The following is a 22,146-nucleotide window of genomic DNA, read 5'->3' as shown; positions in this document are numbered from 1 at the left end:
GTGTAAGATCGATAACGTTTTTCTGTTCTTCTATCTGGGGAAAGATGAACGGTGAACCGAATATCTGCTCACTTGCTCATTTGGAGCATTCGATCATTCACCTCTGTTTAGCTCAGAGAACTGATGATCCGGCTCATTTCAAAAACGGATGCATGTTTCACTCGCTCGCTTTACAGATCCGGATCATTTGAACGAATCCGAATATGATCTTACATCTCGAAGTCGGAACTGCTTGTCGGTTGCTTGCAATGAAAAGAACGCACCTCTGTGTTACCCGCTGCGTTTGTCCATCACCACTTTCCCACACAGCCACACACGAGCTTGGGAATGTGATCGGTATAGCGGATCGGCAAGAGACCACCCCTCAAGAACGGCCACCCACAAGCCAGACCTTATCCCCCCTTTTCCCCCCCACTCATCGATTTTGTCGACCATTCTTCTATCGATCGAGGGAGTGTTTTTTTTTCTTCCATTCTCGTTTTTATTTTTTTTTATTTTTTGGTTTCTACCAGCACCCATGCACCGGAAAGTTGTTGGTGCAGCGCGTGCGTCTCGCGTGCCTTTGTCAAGAGACGACACGAAGCGCCGGCAAGGCGGGAAGTTGGGGAACGGTATGTCCTTTTCGGTGTGAGCGTGCTTCCCGGCTTGCCAAAAAAAAAAATAATAATAATAATAATTTAAAAATGCGCGCACGTGTCTTCTCATCATTTGCTTGCTTTTTTTTTCTTCTTTCTCCACAATTTATTGAAGGAAGACACATGCACATACTTAAACAGCACGCAGACACCCGCTCACCCGTCGCCCATTTTGTGGAGGAGGGGAGAACGGGGAAGGGGATCATGTTGCTCAAGCCACCCGCTAGTGCGCGCGGAATGGAAACAAAAGGAAATGTTGTTTTGCGCACAGGAAAGTGCACCTTTCAATATGGATAGCGAGGGGAAAGGGAAGTGAGAAAAGGGAAATTGAATTGTGAGCTACTCCGATCCCTACACTCCCTCCCCCAGCTGGAAAAAATGATCCTCTACACCCGCGCAAAGCGACGAGATTGTTTGTAATATGCGCGTGCGCACGCGCGCGCACATGGTTAAGGCGAAATGTGGTCGTTTGAGGGGGAGGGGGAGGTGGGAAGCGACAGACACTGTTCGAGTGAAAGATTCCGTTTTCATTTCTTTCTGTCTTTCTTTTTCCCCGTGTTTTTTTTTTGCAATGCACAACAACACATTCCGTTCCGTTCCGTCGTCCCCCTTGCGGTTCGTCGTGTCCCGTGCTGGTTATGGTTGGGGGTTAGGGTAAGGGCATTTTTGTCTGCACCCTTGCTTGGACGGGGGGAGCTCAGCCGACACTGTTTTTTTTTTTTTGCATGCGGGCCCCCTCCCGCGGGGAAACGAAATTAACGCACGTGCGTGAAGCCGAAAGACGGACCAGACCGCACATTGTTCGGGTAGTGCAAGGCACGTAAAGGTTTTTGGGTATGTTTTTTCCAGCTTCTTCTTTCTCTTCCACCTGACACCCACAACTACACTGGGAAACGTATGCAGTGAAGAAGCGAAGGGAAACAAAACAATAAAACACGCGTGCACGATGCTACTGGCCAAGCGAAAGGTGTGTTCAAAGAATTTGTAAGCACGATCAGGGGAAAAGGGATGCTGTGCGGCAGCAAATGGTGAGGTGGTGATGCTCGGTAGGTGTCCGCGCTGCTGTCATCGTGACACACACACACACACACATCATACACACCCATACAATTATCCTTTGCCATCAATTCTGCTTGCATTTGAGGTCGTTCGTTTGTTCCTGGAGATAGTTTCTAGCCTTTGTCAAGCTGAATACGAAATTTGCCCCTAAACGGGAAGGCAGGGCAAAATGGCACTTTTAGGGATTTTGTATTTGTATCCCAACGGGTTCCTCGCGTTGATTATTTTTGACGGCAATCGATGCTTCAACATCTTGAACAAGAAATACAATTAGAAGTATACGTATTTGCACCAAATATAAATATATAAAATTAAATTTAAACGTCTGTTACATCAGTTTACCTTCGTATTCTTTTGGTATTTTTTTGAGCAAGTTCAGGTCATGAGTTTTTGAGACTTAAGTGATTCCTGTTAGGAATATGAATCATCAATTTAATGAACCAATGAAATCAATTGTTTACTTAGTTTCCAAACTTCTCTCGTTTTCTTATGCATTTCTTTGCCTTTTTCCAATATTATCTTTGTGCATACCCTTACACCACAAACTATCTTTGTATATTATCGTAATAAGGAATGTATATTGATGTCTCGTTCTATTGTTGTCGTTGTCGTTCGTAAATGCCCGGAGTCGCCGGGAGTCGGAGTCTTCCGGAGTGTGAAACAAGGTGCTGTATACGAAGTCCACGCGCAAAGTGAAAGACAAAGAAACACAACGAAATGAAATGTTTGATCACAAGCACATAGCGCCGGATGGCTCCAGTTGACTCCGACCAACTCCAATTCCGGTCGGCTCCGATCTACTCTGCACGACTCCGAATGGGTCCAACTCCGGTCGACTCCTGCTGACTCTGAACGACTTCGACTCCCGACAACTCCGGACAGCTCCGGACAACTCCGGACAACTCCGGACAACTCCGGACAACTCCGGACAACTCTGGACGACCCCGGACGACCCCGGACTCCAATTCCAAACGACTTCGGGCGACTTGGGATGACTCGGGAAGACTCTGGACGACTCCAATCGACTCTGAACTAATGATACTAGTGGTCTAGTAAAGTTGATAAACATCTGGAGTCGACTCCCATCCAAATTCGATAATTTTGGAACCAAATCCGAAAGGTAGGTCTACTCAGCATTATCCGAAGTCGTTCGGAATCGTCTGGAGCCGTGTGGAATCGCCGAGAGGCCGAGTTGCCTGGAGTCGGAATCATCCAGAGTCGTCCAGAGTCGCCCGGAGTTGTTCGAAGTCGCCCGGGGTCGTTCTGATTCGTTGGGAGTTGTCCGGAGTCTCCCGGAGTCCAAGACGTCCTGAGTTGTACGAAGTCGTCCGGATTCGCCCTGAGTTGGAGTCGTCCTGAGTTAGAGTCGTCCGAAGTTAGAGTCGTCCGGAGTCGTACTGATTTGTTCGAAGTCATCCGGAGTCGCCCTGAGTCGTCCAGACGACCCTGGATGATTCTGAATGACTCTGACTCCGGACGACTCCGACTCTGAACGACTCCGACCGACTCCGAGCGACTCCAAACGACTCTGGACGACTCTGGACGACTCTGGACGAGGTGCATAATTCTCAGGTGCATCAAACATTTGTATTCGATGTGTTCCAATCATTAAAAGCCAGATAAAAACGTGCTAATTTATTTGCCAATAATGCAGGTGACCATTTTGCACCGCATTCCCTTATTGATGTTTCTTTTTCTCAATTTTTTTAACCTAATCGCGCCTCAGTGACAGTACGGTTTGCGTCATCATTTTTCGTGGTCAGTGAGTGCAACATGCACTGCTTTCTGTGTACCACGGTAGGGCTAGCTTATGTCTATGGCCCGTTCGGAATAAAAAAGTGTAAAACAGCAACTGTAAGCGAATGTGCATGTAGAAAAACGAACAAATTCACACCACGGTAGCACACACACACAAACACACGGAAGGTTGCAAAGGGTTGGGGCGGGTTTGTTTTCGTTTTTGTAGCGTGCGTTTTTTTTACTGTGCGCGAGTTGATGCCAACCTGCAGCAGCAGAGTTCTTAGGTGGGGAGAGGGCTGCGCGCGCATCTCTGTGCCACGCACGCAATGATCGCGTGCGCTGCGTGTGTCTTGCGCGGTGCTGAAAATGCACTTTAAATTCCCTATGCAAATTTAAGAAAAAGAGGGTAGAGAAGGAGGGTATACAAACTCATATGTTTTTTTGGAGAAAGAGAGAAAAACAAATTGCTATTTTTTTTATTCATTTCAGATATTTTTAGGCAAATTAAACTTACACCTCTTTGTGGCGTTAAATGTTGAACCCTGTAATTTGAAGGAGAGGTCCCATTTTATTCTCTGTATTTTCACATTTTTATATTAATTAATTAATTAAGTCTTCTCGGGTTGAACCGAAAAAGGCTTTCAAAGGATTGGACGGGATGTCCTCTCTCTCTCCTAGATGATAGAAGATTTGATCCCACGACCTGTCGGTTAGATCGACCGTGTGCAAAACCACTGCACCATGCGAGCGCCTACCAATCGAGCGTATAATAGTCAGCATGGTTCAGCCTCGTCCAGCAGCCGTCCGTTGTGTGCGAAACAAACAAACCTCTCCTTGCTCTAGGGGCGAGTGTGTGTGGTTTATTTTTAGACGGTGTAAAGCGTTCTGAGCCACTCCAGTTACTAGTTAAACACCCAGTAATCGACCTAAAGAGAAATAGAGAGATATAGAGAGAAGGTTAGAATAACAGAGAGAGAGAGAGAAAAAGGCAAGCAGCTACCATGGCCATGAAGGAGCATCCGACTAGTGCAATGATGGACTCTTGTGCATTAAGCAAAGATGGTTAGCCTTCCAACACACACACACACACACACGGGAGCCAAAAAGCATTTTTTGCGCCTGGAGGCTGACCAGGGGAGTCGCTGACGACCCAGTGGCGCGCGCGCGCCTGTATATGTGTGTTGTTGCTGGTGTTGGTGAGTCTCTGTAGCGCTTTGTGCGCTGTGTGTATGGTGGTACTGGTGGCAAAACTCGCCCGGCGGTGGCGCAACCGTGGGAAACCAAAAACTCACCGCACCCCCCCCCCCTCGTCCACGACCTCGGGGAGGCCCACACGCGGGGCCTATGGGAACGACGGGCGGTTTTTCTTTTCGTTGTTTTTTCCCCACCACCTTTTTTGTTGTTGTTGTTTTGTTTTGGGCAATCGCGGTCGTTATACGGTGGCGACTGCGCGGCGGATCGTAAAGCGAAGCCGCGCAGGGCAATGGTTTAAAAGATGCCTTTTTTTTGAGGGGGGGTTTTACTGTCTAAAGCCTCACACGAACACACCGCGCCAGGGCGCAGGCAGGGAGGCTAACGAACGTCGGACGATAGCCAAAAGACGCAAGCGATTTTATGCCCTCTCCCCCCCATATTCCCCCTTACCAAGCTCTATCCCTCTTTCTCTCTTTCTTACTGGTTCGTGTATGTGTGTGTGGTAGTGGGAGGCTTGGGCGCACTGCGGGATGACCTGTTAATATGCCGTCGTGAGAAGCAGCGGCAAAAGCATAACACAGCGGCGGCACACACACACACACACACGCAACACAAGACCCACAGATGGAAAAAAGGCAATTGGATGATGGTGTGTAATTTGCGGCGGGCCTTAAACCAAAAGGCACTGCAGCAGTCCACACATCAGCACCGGCAGTGTTGTATTTATCCCCTCTCGGTTGGGTTGCGATGATGCGGGTGGATGAAAGGGAAACCTTTTTCTCCCTCCCCTGCTGCGCTGAGCCTGCCGGTCGGTGCGGACTTCCCGAGCTAGAAACGGGCGGAAGGAATCGGAAATGGGAACTGGCCACGGGACGGAAGACAATTGTGTTTGTGTGTGTGTATTCGTGAGTTTTGCTTCAAATTTTATTTTCGGTTAATTTGTGTGTTAACAGCGCACATTTCGGCGCTTTGGCGGCAGCGACTTTAAGGATGCGGGGATGCTGAAGCTGAAGCGGAGCACAACCACCACACTCCTCTCAACCGGAGCATCTCGTGGGCCGGTTCTGCCTGCGTTTGTTTTACCGTCTCATTACTCGACTGCCTATTTTTCACCCATTTTTGCTTTTTTTTTTATTGTAATCGTTTCTGTCTATTTTGGGAAGATTTTTCTCCTAATTTTTCTCACAAAAAGGAAACACACACACGCACACGCTGGTTTTGTACATGTTTAGTGTCTTTCTTCGGTTGTTTTTTCTTTGTGCTATACTTTCTCCTCGCATCACGTACAACTGCTGTGCTGACGGGACGGGTCCCTTGCTCTGCTTGTTGCCATAATGCTCTTAGGCTCGGGGTTTTTTTCTTCTCTTGTTCATTTTTCTTTTCCTCTCCTTGTCTCTTGCTCGTTTGCCCCTTCTGTTTGCGGAGGGGGTTTTTTTGTACGATCGATGTGGGTGAAAAGTCACATTCTGAAAATTGACTTCAATGTTTGGCAAATGACCTTAAAGAACTCGGTACAGGTTCATAAGTAATGCCAGGCTTGTCAAAATACACACTTGTTAACTTCAAACAACACATTATTATTCTGCTGCTGCTGCTGTTGCAAGGAGACAGGGTTTACTTTCCCGTATGACATTTCTATTATTTTCAGTACCGATCTGTTACCAAGATTCGTGCGAAACCCCACGCTTTGCGCCTGTCATAACAATAGACATTTTTCTTCTTATTTTTTATTATGAGGTTGGTAGGATTGTGACCTCCTATACATTCCGTTTCACGAATTGTACATTGAGAGGTGTGTGTGTCCTGTCATGCCTAACGGTACGTGGTTGATGACATCTGTCACGAGAAAAGCGTTACGTAAATAATGCGTGTGACAGCTGTCAAAATATTGCCACTTTTTGACATCTGCAACAGGGTAAATTATGTTCCCAACAATTGTGTGCAGGGGTAAAGTTGACAAAAAACACGGAATCGATTCTGGAGAGCAGGTCCCGAGCTGTTTGGGATCGTCTGGAGTCATCCGAAGTCGTCCGGAGTTATCTGGAGTCGTCTGGAGCCGTCCGGTGCCGGAGCTATTCCGAGTAGTCCGGAGTTTGCCCGAATCATTCGGAGTTATTCGGAGTCGTCCGAAGTCATCTAGAGTCGTCCGGAATTGACTGGGGTCGTGCAGAATCTTTAGAGTCGTGCAGAATCTTCAGGAGCCGATCGGAGTCGAAGTTGCCCAGAGTCTATCAGATTCGGAGTTGTCTTGAGTCTGTCGGAGCTGGAATTATCCGGAGTTATCCCAAGTCGTCCGGAGTCATTTGGAGTTGTCTGGAGCCGTGCGGAGTCGTCCGGAGCCAGAAAACTCCGGAGTACTCCGGAGTTTGTCGGAATCATTCTGAGTTATTCAGAGTATTACGAAGTCATCTGGAGCCTTCCGGAATCGTCTGGAGTCGTGCAGAGTCTTCAGGAGCCGATCGGAGTCGAAGTTGCCCGAAGTCTATCGTATTCGGAGTTACCTTGAGTATGTCGGAGTTGGAATCATCCGGTGTCGTCCCAAGTCGCCCGGAGTCATCTGGAGTTGTCTGGAGCCGTCTGGAGTCGTCCGGAGCAAGGAAAACTCCGGAGTACTCCGGAATTTGTCGGTATCATTCTGAGTTATTTAGAGTCTTACGAAGTTATCTGGAGCCTTCCGGAATCGTCTGGAGTGCAGAGTCTTCAGTGCAGAGTCAGAGTGTCGGAGTTGGAATTATCCGGAGTCGTCTGGAATCATCTGGAGTCATATTAATCATTTTTTCTGGTCAGGTATTTTATCTGCTACTCCGACTCGGACTTCTACTGACTCCGGTCGACCCAAACCGCTATTCCGAGAAAGAAAAGACCGTTGAAGAAGTGCACGAGCAAAGCGAAAGACTTCAACTTCGCCTACTCTGGACGACTCCGGATGACTCCGAGTGACTCTGACACCGGGTGGAGCTAGTGATTCCGATTCCGACACCAGAGAGAGAGAGAGTACACCTCTAGTGTGCAAGGGTTTTTGGGACATTGCTGTGAAACGCAATTTTTGACACGTGTGAGAGGTTCGTCACCTACTATCATAACTGAAGTCTCTTTCCTCCAAAGTGCCATAGTACTCCGGGCTACCATTCCAGATTCTCTCTCTCTCTCTCTCTCTCTCTCTCTCTCTCTCTCTCTCTCTCTCTCCCTTTCTCTCTCACTCTTTCTCTCTCTCTCTCTCTCCGTGTCTTTCCTTCTTTCTCAGTGCAGCAGCATCTCAGCGTGTTCCGGTGTGCCTGTGTGGTCCAAAGCTCGAGCTCCGAATATAGAAAATATTGTTAATTGCATTGTGTGTTTCCCAGCGGCAGCGGCGGATGTTTCGCTTTTTTTTCCACTGCTGCGCCCCTTTCCCTTCCTAGCTGTAGCGGGCTTCCCATCGCTTGCGCACCGCGGCTTGAGGCCACCGTTGCCACGGTCAGGAAGTTGAACGCCAAAAATTTCATTCCACCTTCAACTCGAATCACCTGTTTCTCCCTCCCCCCCCCCCCCCCCTCCCCTACACACAGCCCTGGGAGGAGGGCGAGGGCGGCAGAAAAGCTGCTTTTAAACTTATCGGGGCAGGCCCCGCTAGTTAGCGTAATTAGGTTGATTGTGATCGATTTGGCGGCGGTGGCATTCCCCTTGCTTTGAGGCGGGAGGGGAGTTTGCTTTTCATTTTTCCCGATTCATCTTCTCCCTTCTTCGCGTCGGCTCTGCCCACTCGCTCTCCTCGCCAGTGTGTGTAATGCCGTGCAACAATTCCGAAACGATGCCGCGCCTTTGTCGAAGTAGTTTGCTTTCGTCCAGGTTGCGCGCACCAGTATTTTCACATAATGCTTTATTGTTTGGAGTTTGTGGGAGGGCCGGGAAGGGGGGGGGGCAGATTTTGCCAGATAGTATCTCCTCGCGCCACGAACGCAACACTCCTTCCCACCCTTTCGGAGGAGAGTTTATTCACTTGCCCGATTTCTGTTTTATTTTTAGTTTTCTCGCACATTCACAGACACACACACACACATACACACACCGTGTTCCCAAGAGATCATCCCCTACCCTTCCCCCTGCTTTTTTTGCTGCAAGAATAAGCGGTGTGGCGGAAGGGGGAACGAAGGAGAGCTGGTGAGAAGTTATGGAGGATCCAGCTTTTTCCACTGTTTTTTGCTGCTTCAAGTTTCTCCGAGCTCCCTGTCTCTCGCTGGTAAGGGTGAGAAGAGGGGGTGGTTGGAGAAGGCACAGTGGGAAGGGTTTGTGTTGATTTGCTTTAGGGCGTTAAGCTTTGGAACCCCTTTTGCTCTGCTGTTGTTGCTGTTCAAAAAGCTTCGCAACTGCAACCTCCCCCGAGTGACTTCAAACGTTCTCTTTTTTCTCTCTCTCTCTCTCTCTCTCTCTCTCTCTCTCTCTTCGTTTTATTACACTTGGAGCGTTGCGGGATCTTGCTTCCCACTCAACGCAATACTCCCTCGCAACTTCACCCTTCGCGACTTCACCCCCAAACCCCGCCCCAGTTGATCGTGTCTCGCTCCACAAACTACACACATACACACACACACACTGTGTGCAGTGTTTCTGTTTTTCGGGCTTACCAAACTCCCGTCCTTCATCTACACTCCAAAACCTAACCCCACCCACACCCCGTACTTCCTCCTTCCATCCCTGGCACACCTCCTGCCGTCGGGTTGGTGGTTGGTATCTCTGATGCGTGCCGCTTACTTCCCATTCCAGCCCACCCCTCCCCTTGCCCCCCTTCTTCAAACCATTCAACCCCCCCCCCCCCACCCCCCAAACGCACACGGTGTGTGGCAGTGGTGATGGTACTGTTGGCGAGGGGGTTCGTCGTCTTGTTTAATTTCCTCTTTTTTTTCCTCTTCGGTCAGTTCTTTCGGTTTTGTGGTGCGTTTCTTTCTTTAATTTCAATATATCCATTCTCTCTCTCTCTCTCCCTCTCTCTTCAACTTCTTCTCTTTTCTACTGCTTCGATCTCTCTCCCCCCCCCCCCTTCTTCTCCCCCACCACATTGGTTTTGTTTCGGTTTCTGGTCTCTCTTTTTTATGTTTTAGTTGCCATCTTCTTTTCTTCCGTTTTTTTTCGGGCCGATTTTTCGGGTCTCACGTTCGTACGCGTGCTTTGATCTTACTTTTTCTTCTGTATGTGTGTGTGTGTGTTCATTTTAATATTACTTTTTCCTTCCTTTTTTCATCTCATTTGCCCTTTTTGGTTGTTGTTATTGTTGTTGTTTTTTGTGTGCCTTTTTTTGGGGGGTTATCGGTGATGTTTTACCTTTAACGTGCTGCTGCTGCTAGCGGGTCTTCTTGTTTCTCGCTTTTCTTTTGTTACTCGGATGCCGGCTTTTATTTCCTTATTTTGTTTCCCTTTTTTCTTTTTTTTTTTTTTGGTTGCTTCTCGCATTTTGCGTTATATTCATTCGTTCTGTTTCCCTTCCTTCCCTTCCGTTTGTTTTCCCTCTTTTCTTTCTCTCTCTCTCTCTTTTATTTCCCCCACCCGCCACACACACACACACACACACAACTGTGCGCATCCCATTACGCTCTTCGCCCTTCTTCGTTGCTGACGGCGGCGGCTACGACCAACGACCGTGAATGGACCACCAGAGGAGGTCTTAAACCAGCCCCGGGGATAATACCGTGCCGTGAGCAGTGGGCAACACTGGTGACGAGAACAAGAGCGAAAGAGAGAGAAAGAGAGAAAGAGAGAGAGAGGGAGAGAAAGGTACAGTAAAGTATCGGTCCCGAAACACGACGCTCCCTGCGGTGCTGTGTGTTTGTGTGAGGGCGAACGGAACAAGGAAGCGAAGGGCGCAGCGGAAAAGGAACGGAAGAGAACGGGGCGGGTGTGGGACCATGCTGTTGCGGATTGCGGCAGTACACAGTGCGGTCGGATGCATTGGATGGGAGCAGCAGCAGGTTCATGCCAACGGTTGTGGTAGCAAAGCCGGCAGCCCGTTGTTCTAGTTCGTGAGCGAGTCGTGGATGTGGTGTGCATGGTTTGATTTAAAGACAGCACTGCACACGGCCAACCGACATTTTTGGCCAGTCTGCAGTGTTGTGTGTGTGAGTGAGAGAGAGAGAGAGAGAGGTAGGAACAGCATCTCTCTCGCTCTCGGGGTCGGTTACTGGAACCCAAGAACCCCTGGCCCAAGGAGGAATCGAACCACCAACACACATCGACAATGAGGTAAAAGGCCGGATTGTGGGTTGCATTTCGTAGCCAGAGGGTTTCAAGAAAGGCACATTGTGTGTGTGAGAGAGTGTGTGTGGCGATGTGTATTACGTATGTGGGAAGAAGCCCGAACCTTTCGAGAGGGGCAATGCCTCACGTACGGCGGAGAACACTCCCGGAACAACGATCTCCGCGACGTGCATGTTGTGTAGTTAGGGCAAAGGAAGAGAAAGGGAGAGAGAGAGAAAGAGAGAGGGAGAGAGCGAGAGAGGTGAAAGCAGGAGACGGAATGACTCGGATTCGCCAAGGCACGAAAAATATAGCGCAAAACACGGCTTCTTGCTGTGGAAGTAAACGAACTGTTCCACCGGGTGTGTGCGTGCGTACGTGTGTGTGGTGTGTGGGCCCCAAAAAGGAAAAGGTCTCAAGCAATAGAAAGAGAGCGAGAGAGAGAGAGAGAGAGAGAGAGAGAGAGAGAGAGAGAGAGAGAGAGAGAGAGAGAGAGAGAGAGAGAGAGAGAGAGAATTCTTCCGACTTTGTATGGTGGGAAAGCAAGAAGCGCGCGGCGGGAGTGCATTTTATGGGACACCGGGGCCTTTTGTTGTTGTTGTGACGGGAGGGCAGGGGATCGCGTAAGATTACCGATCCGTCAACCCGCTTCACTCCCCCCCAGAAGCGTAGGATCGTCGTTGGCGTCACGACGGTCTCATCATCGCCGTCAGCACACAAAAAAACCCCGGGAAGAGTGGCACTGAGTGCGAGAGAGAGAGTGGGAGAGGCAAAAGGTAAGGCGAAAAGAAGGAGCAGCGAGCGAGAAATTGGCAGCAGCAGCAGCAGCAGCAAAGCGGAAGAAAACAGAAAAGTCAGAGTCGGTTGGCTGTGTATGTGTGTGCGAAGCGAAAAGGCGAGAGGAAGCGAGAAACCCGAAACCGAAGTGGGTGGTTGGGAAAGGGAGACAGCAAACAACAACTACAACAACACCAAAAAAAAAAAAAACAACAAGAAGGCAAGGGGAATCCACACCGGTCCGGCCAGTCCGGCCCGGCCCTGGACGGGGGAACGTGAAGCGCGCGCAGAGAGGCTGAGAGTGAGCGTTCGGGCTGACAGTTTTGGCAGCATTAGTAGTGCCGGAGCGACCGAACCTGCAACAATTCAATTCGCCCGTGCAGCAACGCCCGTCGACAAACCCCGCTCGCCACTGCAAAACGACCGGGTTGGCTGGCGGCAGCACACGCAAAAATACACGACCATTGCAGTAAACAGTGGAGCTGGCCGCGAGCGTAAGCGACGAACCCCCCTGGTCGGGTCGTCGAGAAAACATTTTGGGCCGCTGTGCAGTGTAGTTTTGTTGTTGTGGTATTAGTTTGTCTGTCTGTTTCTCGTGTCGTCGCGATGTGCAGTGGAATCTGTGGTGCGTGAAGGCGGCGTTCAAACGCCGCACAGCCGAGCGCGTAGTGGCAATCGGTGGGTTAATAGTGAGAAAGAGAGAGGAAGAGTGAGAGGGGGCATGGAAAAGAAACAAACGGAACTGAAAGTGTAACACACACACACACACACATCTTATGTATCGTCATCTTCAAAGTGACCCACACACACACACACACACTCACCCCCAATTCCACCACAAAGGGGGAGTGAGCCAGAGAGCCATTTTTGTTTTGGTTGGGGGAGGAGAACCGTGAAGAAAAACGGAAACAGGAGGGTGGGTGGAGGAGGAGGAGAAGGAGGAGGAGGAGGAGGAGGAGGGGGGATGGTTGGTTTCGCTTCTTTCGTTCTGTGCGGCGACGGCGCCAAGGGTCCATCTTTGCCTTTTTTTATTGCTGCACCCGCCCACCCCTCGCCCTCCACCCCCACCCCCCACGCTTTGTGCGTTCCCACGGTCGGTGAATAATGCACCGTAAGCCGGACCATGAACGACGCCTGCTCATCCTGCACCGGGTCCCGGTGCCTGCAGCTTTTCCCTAAGCGACTTGGTGTGTGTGCGGTTGGGAAGCGACGAACTCAAAAAAATAAAAATAAAACTAAAAAAAATAAAAATAAACTTAATCTAAACCAAAAAAAATCTACGTGCGTGTGTGTGTGTGGGTGTGTGGCGGTGGTGTTAGGAGCGATTGCCCACCCGAATGGGCGTAATTTTTGCATGTTCTTTTTGCACAAAACAAGTTTATAATAATTTCTTTTTCTTCTTCTTCTTTTTCTTTCTTTTCATCCTACGACGTGTGTGCGTGTGTGCCGCTTGCAGTGATTCCGTCAGTGCGTGAAGTATAGTACCGTACCCCACGACGGTGGGTGGGCGGCAGTGGTGGAGGAGGAGGAAACAAGGGTTTGTTCACCCCCCCCCCCTCTCTCTTCCCCTCGTTGTCTCGTTTGCTACAACCGCAAAAGGGGGGCAGCCGGCGGATAGCAACACAACAACAGCAACAAAAACGCCAGAAAGAAAGAAAAAAAAAAACGGCAAAGGAAGCACGAACGCTCGCGCGCAAGGGAGGAGGGCCAACCCCGAAAGGACCGAGCACCGGAGCCCCCGAAACAAGATGAAAATACAGCACCAGCGGGTACGGTTTACGAGCAGCGTATTGTACGATCACAACTTTCACGACATTCAACACCAGCAGCAGCAGCAGACGCGCAAGCAGACGGACGCGAGCTGCCACGACGGAGACCGCTACGAGCAGCAGCAGCAGCAGCAGCAGCAACAGGAACAGCGCCACCGTTGTTGTCGTCGTCGTCGCTGCAGCGCGTTGCAGCAGCGGCAGCAGCTGCCGGTTGCGAACCGCCGTCGCCCGGGTCCGTTCACCACCACCGCGTCCGGTGCACCAGCGAGCGGCCATCATTGAACGCACCGAACACACAGGCGCGCGCTCGCGAGACGCAACACAGCTGGTGCTGTGGCTGACTGAAGGGGCAAGAGCGTCTTTTCTTCCTGTGTGTGTGTGTGTGTGTGTTTTTTTTTTGTCTCAGTCTCTCTTTCTGTGTGGTCGGTGTGTCGAGCCCGCCGGATCCGTGTCCCCTTAAATTCCCTGCCCACGCACACGTGGTGGTGACGCTTAGTGCGAATTGAAGGCGAGAAAAATGACTCTGCCCGAGACAGTTTTGTTGCGCGCGGTACAAGAGCAGCATCAGTGTAGCGACCGTGCAGGCATCTAATATCCGTGAAAAGGAAGAAGCAGAAGAAGAATAAGAAGAAGAAAATCAAAGGGAAGCCCGTAATCCTTGTTTTTTTTTTTGTTTGGTTAAAAGTGAACTGTTGTGTGTCGCTCTGCCGCGTGTCCTGTTGGCGGCATCACAAGTGTGCTCTGGGGAGGGGGAAGCCTCAAGCTAGCAAAAGAAGCAGCAGGTGTGTGTTTCTGTGTGTGTGTGTGTGTGTGTGCGCAAGAGTGTGTATGTGTTTAGCGTGCATTTGCACCAGGTGGCAGTGTCATATTCGCCGACAGGCTGAGCGGCTGACGCGTGCCGCTCTCTTTGGCGTCGCGTGCGTCATCTCCGTGTGCGCGCGTGCTGCTGGTGGTGTGCCGCGTCCCCGCCACCAGGTGTGTGCCTCTTGTTGCATCAATTCAACCTCTCCCAATCAAACAGCAGCAGCAGCAGCAGCAGCAGCCGTCGTCAGCAGAGACCTCCTTTCTGTGTGTGTTTTGTGCTTGTGCCTTACCTTTAACACTGTGTGGCCTTTTCCGTCGAGCCGCAGGAGGAGGAGGAGGAGGAGGTGCCTTTAAAACCCCTCTCTACACTGCAGCAGAGGTTCAAAACATCTGCGCCCGATCGTGTGTGTGTGTGTGTGTGCCTTCGACAGAAGAAAAAAGGAAGAGAAGAGAAGAAAAGAAGAAGAAAAAACAGTGAGTGAAAACAGACACCCGCAAACCCGCAAACCACCGGCCGCTCTAATCCCCGCACTGTCGCAGGGAGGAGGACCGAAGGCGTTTGTTCTCTACTCGATCAACCTGAAAAAGAGAAGAAAAAAAAATTCTACTCCAATAACTCAATCGACCGAAGCAGCAGCAGCAAAAAAACACGGTGGCACGCTTGCCTCCTGCCACATCAATCAACAGGTGCAGCGTGTGTGTGTGTGTGTGGTGCTTCCTTGCGCACAAAAAAAAACACAGACACACGCGCTTACGGCAGGAGGATCTAATATTGCGAGACGTTAGACATTCCGAACCAGCAACAGTCGTCGCCTTTACACGTTCGAGCGAGGTAAGCGTTTGGGTTGGGGGGGGCAGGAGGGAGAAAGGTACACGCTGCCGAAGGGAACCAGGTTTACGGTAGCGCACCGGAGCCGGCACGACCCCCAGATGGTGTGTGTCTTTATTTTATTTCATTTTTTTTGCACAATCAAATTACCTTCTTCGGCAAAGTTTAAGGAACGTCGTTTTAGGGATGCACAAAAGTGTACCATCAAAGGACATGTGCAGAAAGCGGAGGGCGGCCCATATGTCATCCAGCATTATGGCAAGAATTAATCCAGACGGTTAGCTCCAGTTAGTGCTGATTGGTGGCACAAGCTGTCTCTTTATGTTGTATTTCTGCAGTTTTTTGCTATAAAGTGTTACGAGCGTAAGCAACAAAACCATGTTGAGCTGTCTCTAAATCCTAGGAGGCATCCTAGGAGGGATTTGAGTTTTTGAATTTCAAATCTTGTCGGGCTTCGGATGTTCGAATCCCAGTTTAGTCTCATTTCAATCCCAATAAAATCGGAAACGCAATCGTATCCCAATAAAATCCTTATCTCAAACCTAATCCCGATCGAATTCGCAAACGAATCTTCACTTCAAGAGATCCGATCCTGTTCCAATCCGTCAAGTGGGATTCCCGATCCATCTTCTCGTGATTCGGATGTTCAACGAAGCCTAAATCTAGTAGATCAAACGAACCCCAATTTTATCTCATTTCAATTCCAATCAAAACGGAAACGAATTAGAATCGCATTCCAATAAAATCCTAATCTCAATCCCAATCCCGGTCGAATTCCAATCCCAATCATAACCCAATCAAATCTTCACTAGAGATCCGTACCTGTCCCAATCCGTCAAGTGGGATTCACGATCCTTTCTAAGGACTGATGTTCGAATCAAACGAGCTATAACCCAAACGATCAAACCAATTCCAATGTAATCACATTTCAATCCCAATTACATCGGATAGGAATCAGAATCGTATCCCAATAAAATTCTAATCTCAAATCCAATCGTAATTCCGATCAAATTTGCCATCGAATTACAATTCCAATCATATCCCAATCAATCAGTCAAGTGGGATTCCCGATCCTTTCTAAGGGCTGAATCCTGAGACTTCCATATATTGTTGGAATGTTCGAATGTTCGATTCAAACGGGTCTAAACTCAAATGATCAAAACAATCTCAATTTAATCTCATTTCAATCTCAATTAAATCAAAAACGAATCACAATCGTTTCCCAATAAACTCCTAGTCTCAAACCGAATACTAGATCCGATCAAATTTGCCATCGAATTACAATGACAATCCATATCTCAATCGTAATTGAATCTTCACTTCGAGGAATCTCATCCTTTGAATCCCGATCTGAATCGAATCTTTCTAGGAACTGAAGCTTCAAATCTTTCGTGTTCCGAATCTGCCTACACTACTCTAAAACCCGCTGTATTGTGCAGATCAAGCCGTAATCCTATTTGGTATCATAATATATTCCCTTATATAGTTAGCAGTGCATCCTATTCGAGATAGGCTTACTCTGATTCTCAAGACTCATGAATCTGTGAACGAATCTTTAAAGTTTAGGCCGTTTTTCAGTATGTATTACTTTAAATCTTCAGATACATCGACAGATAGTATCGCATTAACGATAAATAAAGTGAATCTTTGGATCTGGATCTCAAATGTTCCAATGATGATACAAGAACCTTAAAAAATGTAGGAATCTCCAAAGATACATCAATCTTCACAGATCGCTGAAGATGTGTGGAAAATTTATAGATTCATGACTCTACCTAAACAATGTCATTGCGTTTCAGAATGAGTTGGAACAGATTTTGAGATAATCCGTTTGCACAGTTATTTTTCACCGCGATTCTTGGCTTGTTGATTTTGTGCCTTGAGATCGCCCAAAGATCACATCACACACGTGTTGCAAACGTTGACGGTTTAGATGTTGATTAATCTGTTGAAACATATGGTGATATCTCCCAAAGGTGTAGTATCCTCAGCAGGAATTGTTTCTTTAGGGATGACCATTTCCAAAGTTCCGTCATATTCTGTAGGTTCTTTGAAGATTGGAGCTTAGAGAGTTCACAGTACATCTATAGAGATTAAAGATTATTCGGAGATTCAACCGAGTATGCCTTTGGGTAAAGAATTTAAGCACGGGGAGCAAACCTGCTCTGAGATCCTGAGAGCATCTGTCACGATGTATTGAAAATTCTGCCAAAGCCGTAATAACGTAAACTCAAATGATTCTTTGGAGATTTTTGCAGCTTTGAAGAATCATAATGAAATAAATCTTTGGGATTCACATCAGAGTCTTTAAAGTATCATTCAAAGTATCAATTACTGATAATTGCAATCAATGAAGCCATACGAAACATTCGTAAAAGCACAACACTCGCATAAATGTGTCATCTTTAAAATCCCCATACATGTAGTTGGTAATTGAAATGTCCAAACCAATCGATCCGAATGGCGTTTTGCGGAAGACATGATGCAGCTCTGTCCAAATCTGTCCAAGCTGGTACGTGGGCTTCGCTTCAACCGGTCAATCTCCCGATCACCTTCCTGGCGCACTTGCGCTTAGCATACTGGCAGCAATAAAAAGCGTTCTTAGCATCGCTCAATATATTTAATCCCGTCCTCTGGGCCCGGTGGTCTCCGGGCAAACGGCACGCATTCAGGCACTTTAACGTGGCGCGATCCAGTTTGTGTGGCGCCTTCGTAAGCCGCCGAGTCCCCGTTCCACGGCCAAGCCCGGCAGGAATCAGATGACGGTGTGGACGCGCAACGAGTGTGGAACCATAAATCGCCTCATTTGCACAACAGTCAACTTCCTGCCGAGCAAGGGATCTGCCGCTGCCAGCGAAAACCTCTCCCGGCTGTTGTTGTCGGCCCGCCGTGGAGCCGTTTTGCATCGATCTTTCGTGTGAGAACGCGCTTGGCGGTACCTGTTAATGAGTTGGAAAATACCATACGTTAATTTCGATTCGCCAGCCCCCGGGTCAGCAGAACGTGGAGGCTGTAAAATCCCTCCCCCCCGCTTAAGCTCGCTCGTAAAACGGTTCGGCCGAACCTCCGAAAGGGTCAACTGCGCAGTAATAAATTGGAATGTTCGGCACAACCGGCCGATTTACGAGGCCACACTAAAGCGCTCCGCCAAGCTAAGCCCCCGTCGTTGCACCGTTGGGTCACACAAATCCCTAATGGGATGCTTGCAATGGAGCGGTGGGGGGGGGGGGGGCATAACCGTCACGCCGGTGCGGACAAAGGCGCCTGTGCTGGTGGGCTGTGCCTTGTTGTGCACCTCGGTCGGCTTCGGTCGTAATAAAGTTCTCCCGGTGCGTTCTCGCGCTCACTTCTTGGTGCCATTTGGCGGTGAGCTCATCGATCGCCGCGGGCGCCTCCGGGCGTGCTACTAAGGCGGCATTAAACCGACCGGTGTGTTGTGGTTTCACAAAACAAACAAATCAACAAAACCAAAAAAAAAAAAATTGCTAATACACGACCGGTTTAATTAAGTTTTCGCTCATTACCCAAATTGCTGCAAAAGCCTTTTTAAATCGCCCCGGTGCAACGATTGATGATTGCATTTCCGTTACCAGTTTACCTGATTGTTCGTTCGCTTCCTTTCTTGCAGATACTTTCCAGCCGTGTTGGCGGCAGCGTGTGCAACGACACCACTCTCCTCGTCGTCGTGACCGCGAAGGGCGGCCACATTCGTTCACAATCTTCTAAACTACAGTACGAAAGCAAAGGAGTAATAAAAAAAAAACAAAGAAGAACCAACCAGCAGAACGCGGCAGTGAAGGACGAATCAGAAGGAGCGGCGCAGCAGGACAAGGAGCGAGCGAAAGAAGGGGCGGCTAAACCCATCAACCTTAACCCACCCCCGCGTGCATGATATACCGGCGGCAGCAACACACTTGGGAGCAATGAAATCAAGTGCAGTAAAATTTTGTGCTATACTACTAATTATGCTGTCATCAGTTGTGGTTCACACAGGTAAGTGTCGCACGCTAGGGGCTGCGAGGCATTTTGGGGGGGGGGGGGGGGGGGGATCAATTAGCCATCCCAACTTTTGCTAATTGGGGAGTTTTCTGCTTATTTAAATTAAAACTAAAAATCAAAAACAATTGAACCGCTGGCGGGGAGGTATAGAGAGTTGAGGAAGGCAGAGGGAAGCTTAATAAGTGTAGGGGACCGTTCAATGTGTGCGCCCGGACAGGCCCAAGCAGGGAAAAAACGAGGGCCGGAAGTTTTTTTTTTTTCGAATTTTTGTCTGCGGCCGCAGCCGCCGCATCGATCTTGTTTGCAGATTAATTAACGATAGAAAGTAGGCACAGAGCAGGCCGGGAAAGGGCTGCATTTATGCTGCTGCTGCATCGTAAAGCTTGTTGTCGCTTCCCCCCCCCGAGAGTGTGGAAAAAAACCGACGGAACGGCGCCACGTTGCTTAAACTAATTTGTCACTGGCTTAGCGCGGTAGTACGCACCACCCTTGCAATGGCTGCCCTATCGAGCGGAGAAAGATTTTAATTGGAGGAGAATCGGTACATTTGTTTGTGTCTTTTGCCTTGCAACTTGGACGCCGCGCCGAAACAATGGTGTGATCGTCGCTCCCCGGCCGGTTCCAAAAATTCGTGGCGACACGCGTGTGTTTTTTTTTTTTTTTTTTTTTTTGGGACAATCGGCAAGGAGAAAGATGGAGAAATTGGAGTTAGAAGCAGCTAATTATACCAGTCCATCGTGTCGCGCCTAGCAAACGGGATTGGGATGGATTTTATTTTTCTTTTGTCAAATTGATCATTTAATTTTTTTTTAATTTGATTTTTTGAGGCTCTCCCTGAAACGGGTGGAAAAGAAATGTGAACTCCCCCCTCCCCCGCGACAGAATTGTGTCGCAATTGTGACCCCAACCGATCGACAGACTGCAATCAACATAATCAACCCATTGCTAGCTTTGGAGGGACTCTAACGGCCAAACACGATCGATGGGAATGGAAAGGGGCACGGTTGTATGAACGGTGGGAGCTTCTTCATCGTGGGAACCAGCAATGGGGGGACAGCCCGGCAGCGGGGCTGAGGGGGTTTCACCCTCTTTATTCGTTCCAATAATTTGATGTTATTTTAGGAAAGAAAAGGTGACGAAAACCAAAAGCTCTGCACTGGGGGTGAATTGACTGAAGATGTACCACAAGTACAAGTTGTCATACAAGTACAGTATTGGTGCACGAAATAATAGGCTCACAGTTACGTGAGCTCACACGTAGATAACACGCGTAGAATAAATCCTTTTTTTTATTTTGTATCAATCTCAAAAAGATTTCTGTCAAAAGTTGCCCGTAATCGGACAATTTACTTCGATGTAGGACAACTACATTTTGTGTTTTGAAAAATCATAGAAAAAAATGTCTTGTGTTGCTAAAATATTGCTTTTTGAAGGGGGAAAATACAGTCCAAGTCCATAAGAATCAGCTTGATGAAGAGTTTTCGGACACTGCCTCGCCCATCAAAACCTTCAAGTATTGGTATGCTATGCTAGAATGTTGTGATATGAGCACCGCGTACAGCAAACACGCCCGAAAGCGGTAGTTAGCGATGTATGTTTTTTTAAATCCACAAAACAATGAAAAACAACCATCAAGTGAAGTAGATCCAGGCAGCTGACAGTCAAAAGATATCAAAGGAGCGTTTTGCATATATTGTACCCGTATATTTGGACACGAGGAAGCGTCTATGCAAAAAGGCTGTCCTGCGAACTCACATTTGATCGAAAACAGCAACGAGTTGTTGGCCAAAATACATGTGCATGGGTTACGAATTACTTCCCCAATCACCGTATGCTCTATTGTAGCAACTATTTCCTACTCTCAGATATCAAAAGGATACTCGCTGGGAAGAATTTTTCGTCGATGAAGATATCGGAACACCGAAACTGAGGACTACTTGGAGAGGCAAATAACAAATCACACAAAAAAAGTGGTATCGAAAAGTTGGAAATTGCCATCACTTTTGAATGCTGGATACTAGTGGTGGGAAAAATGATGTTTTGGTCGGAATCGACTAGCTCCGAATTTTTGTGGGATCGATTCCGGATAGTAGGTTTCTGCAATCGAATCCGGAATCGGCTCCGGAACTGAATCCAGAATAGAATCTGGGATCGGCTACATAATCTACTTCGGAATCGGCTCCAGAATCTAATTCGGAGTCGGCTCCGGAATCGAAGTTGGCTTCGCAATCAGAATTGACTTCGGAATCGAATTCAATTTCAGTATTTCCACTACTAGCACTAGCACTAGCCGTTTGGGTCCTATGCAGCTACGATTGTATCGGTAGCCGCCCAGAACCCAGATTTACTTGTAAACAATCCATTATCATGGAGAATCCGGGACTGATTTCGTTTCTAAATCTTCTGATTTCAATTCTAGAACTGTCTCTGATTCCGAAGCCAATTCTTATTCCGATTCCGGAGCTGATTGCGAGATCCGGGCTAATTCCGATTCCGGAGCCGATTTCGGAATCAGAGTCGAATCCGAAATCTATCCTGGAATCGGATCCAGAATCATTTCCAGGATCGGATTTTTACCCCGGCATCGATTCCAGAATGGGGATCGTTTCCAGAATCGGCATCGTTTCCTGAATCGGAATGGATTCCAGAGTCAGAATCGATTCCAGAATCGGGATTGATTCCAGATTTAGGAGCCTATTCCGGAATCAGAGTCGGTTCCGAACTCTACCCTTCTGATTCCAGAATCAGAATCGATTCCAGAATCGGAATTGATTCCAGATTCAGGAACCTGTTCCGAAATCGGTCGGCTCCTACATCTATCGGATCCAGAATCGATTCCAGGATCGGATTTTTACTCCGGAATCGATTCCAGAATCGGGATCGTTTCCAGAATCGAGATCGTTTCCAGAATCGGAATGGATTCCAGAATCAGAATCGATTTCAGAATCGAAATTGATTCCGGAATCAGAGTTGATTACAGAATCGGAATTGATTCCAGATTCAGGAACCTATTCCGGAATTAGAGTCGGCTCCGAAATCTACCCTGGAATCGGATCCAAAATCGATTCCAGGATCAGATTTTTACTCCGGAATCGATTCCAGAATCGGGACCGCTTCCAGAATCGGGATCGTTTCC

The 22,146-nt window shown here is 48.4% G+C and overlaps 1 protein-coding gene across 4 annotated transcripts in view; it reads left to right on the top strand.

The window, feature by feature from the left end:
- The window catches only part of LOC121589101, a 29,085-nt gene that overhangs the window by 2,623 nt on the left and 4,316 nt on the right, over positions 1-22,146 (top strand). Inside the window, exons 1-3 of one of the 4 annotated variants that reach the window (XM_041907764.1) lie at positions 10,256-10,838; positions 13,066-15,014; positions 18,640-19,004. In XM_041907764.1, coding sequence (XP_041763698.1) covers positions 18,935-19,004 — 70 coding nt within the window. In that variant the 5' untranslated portion in view covers positions 10,256-10,838; positions 13,066-15,014; positions 18,640-18,934. Of the gene's footprint in view, positions 1-10,255; positions 10,839-11,789; positions 12,288-13,065; positions 15,015-18,639; positions 19,005-22,146 lie in introns of those variants that run through there. The other 3 variants (XM_041907774.1, XM_041907755.1, XM_041907746.1) reach the window with 3 other exon arrangements.

Source organism: Anopheles merus, chromosome X (assembly GCF_017562075.2).
Source record: "Anopheles merus strain MAF chromosome X, AmerM5.1, whole genome shotgun sequence".
In the NCBI taxonomy this organism is placed as follows: domain Eukaryota; kingdom Metazoa; phylum Arthropoda; class Insecta; order Diptera; family Culicidae; genus Anopheles; species Anopheles merus.
The sequence above is the reverse complement of the archived record's forward strand: the minus strand, read 5'-3'. Positions and strand labels throughout refer to the sequence as shown.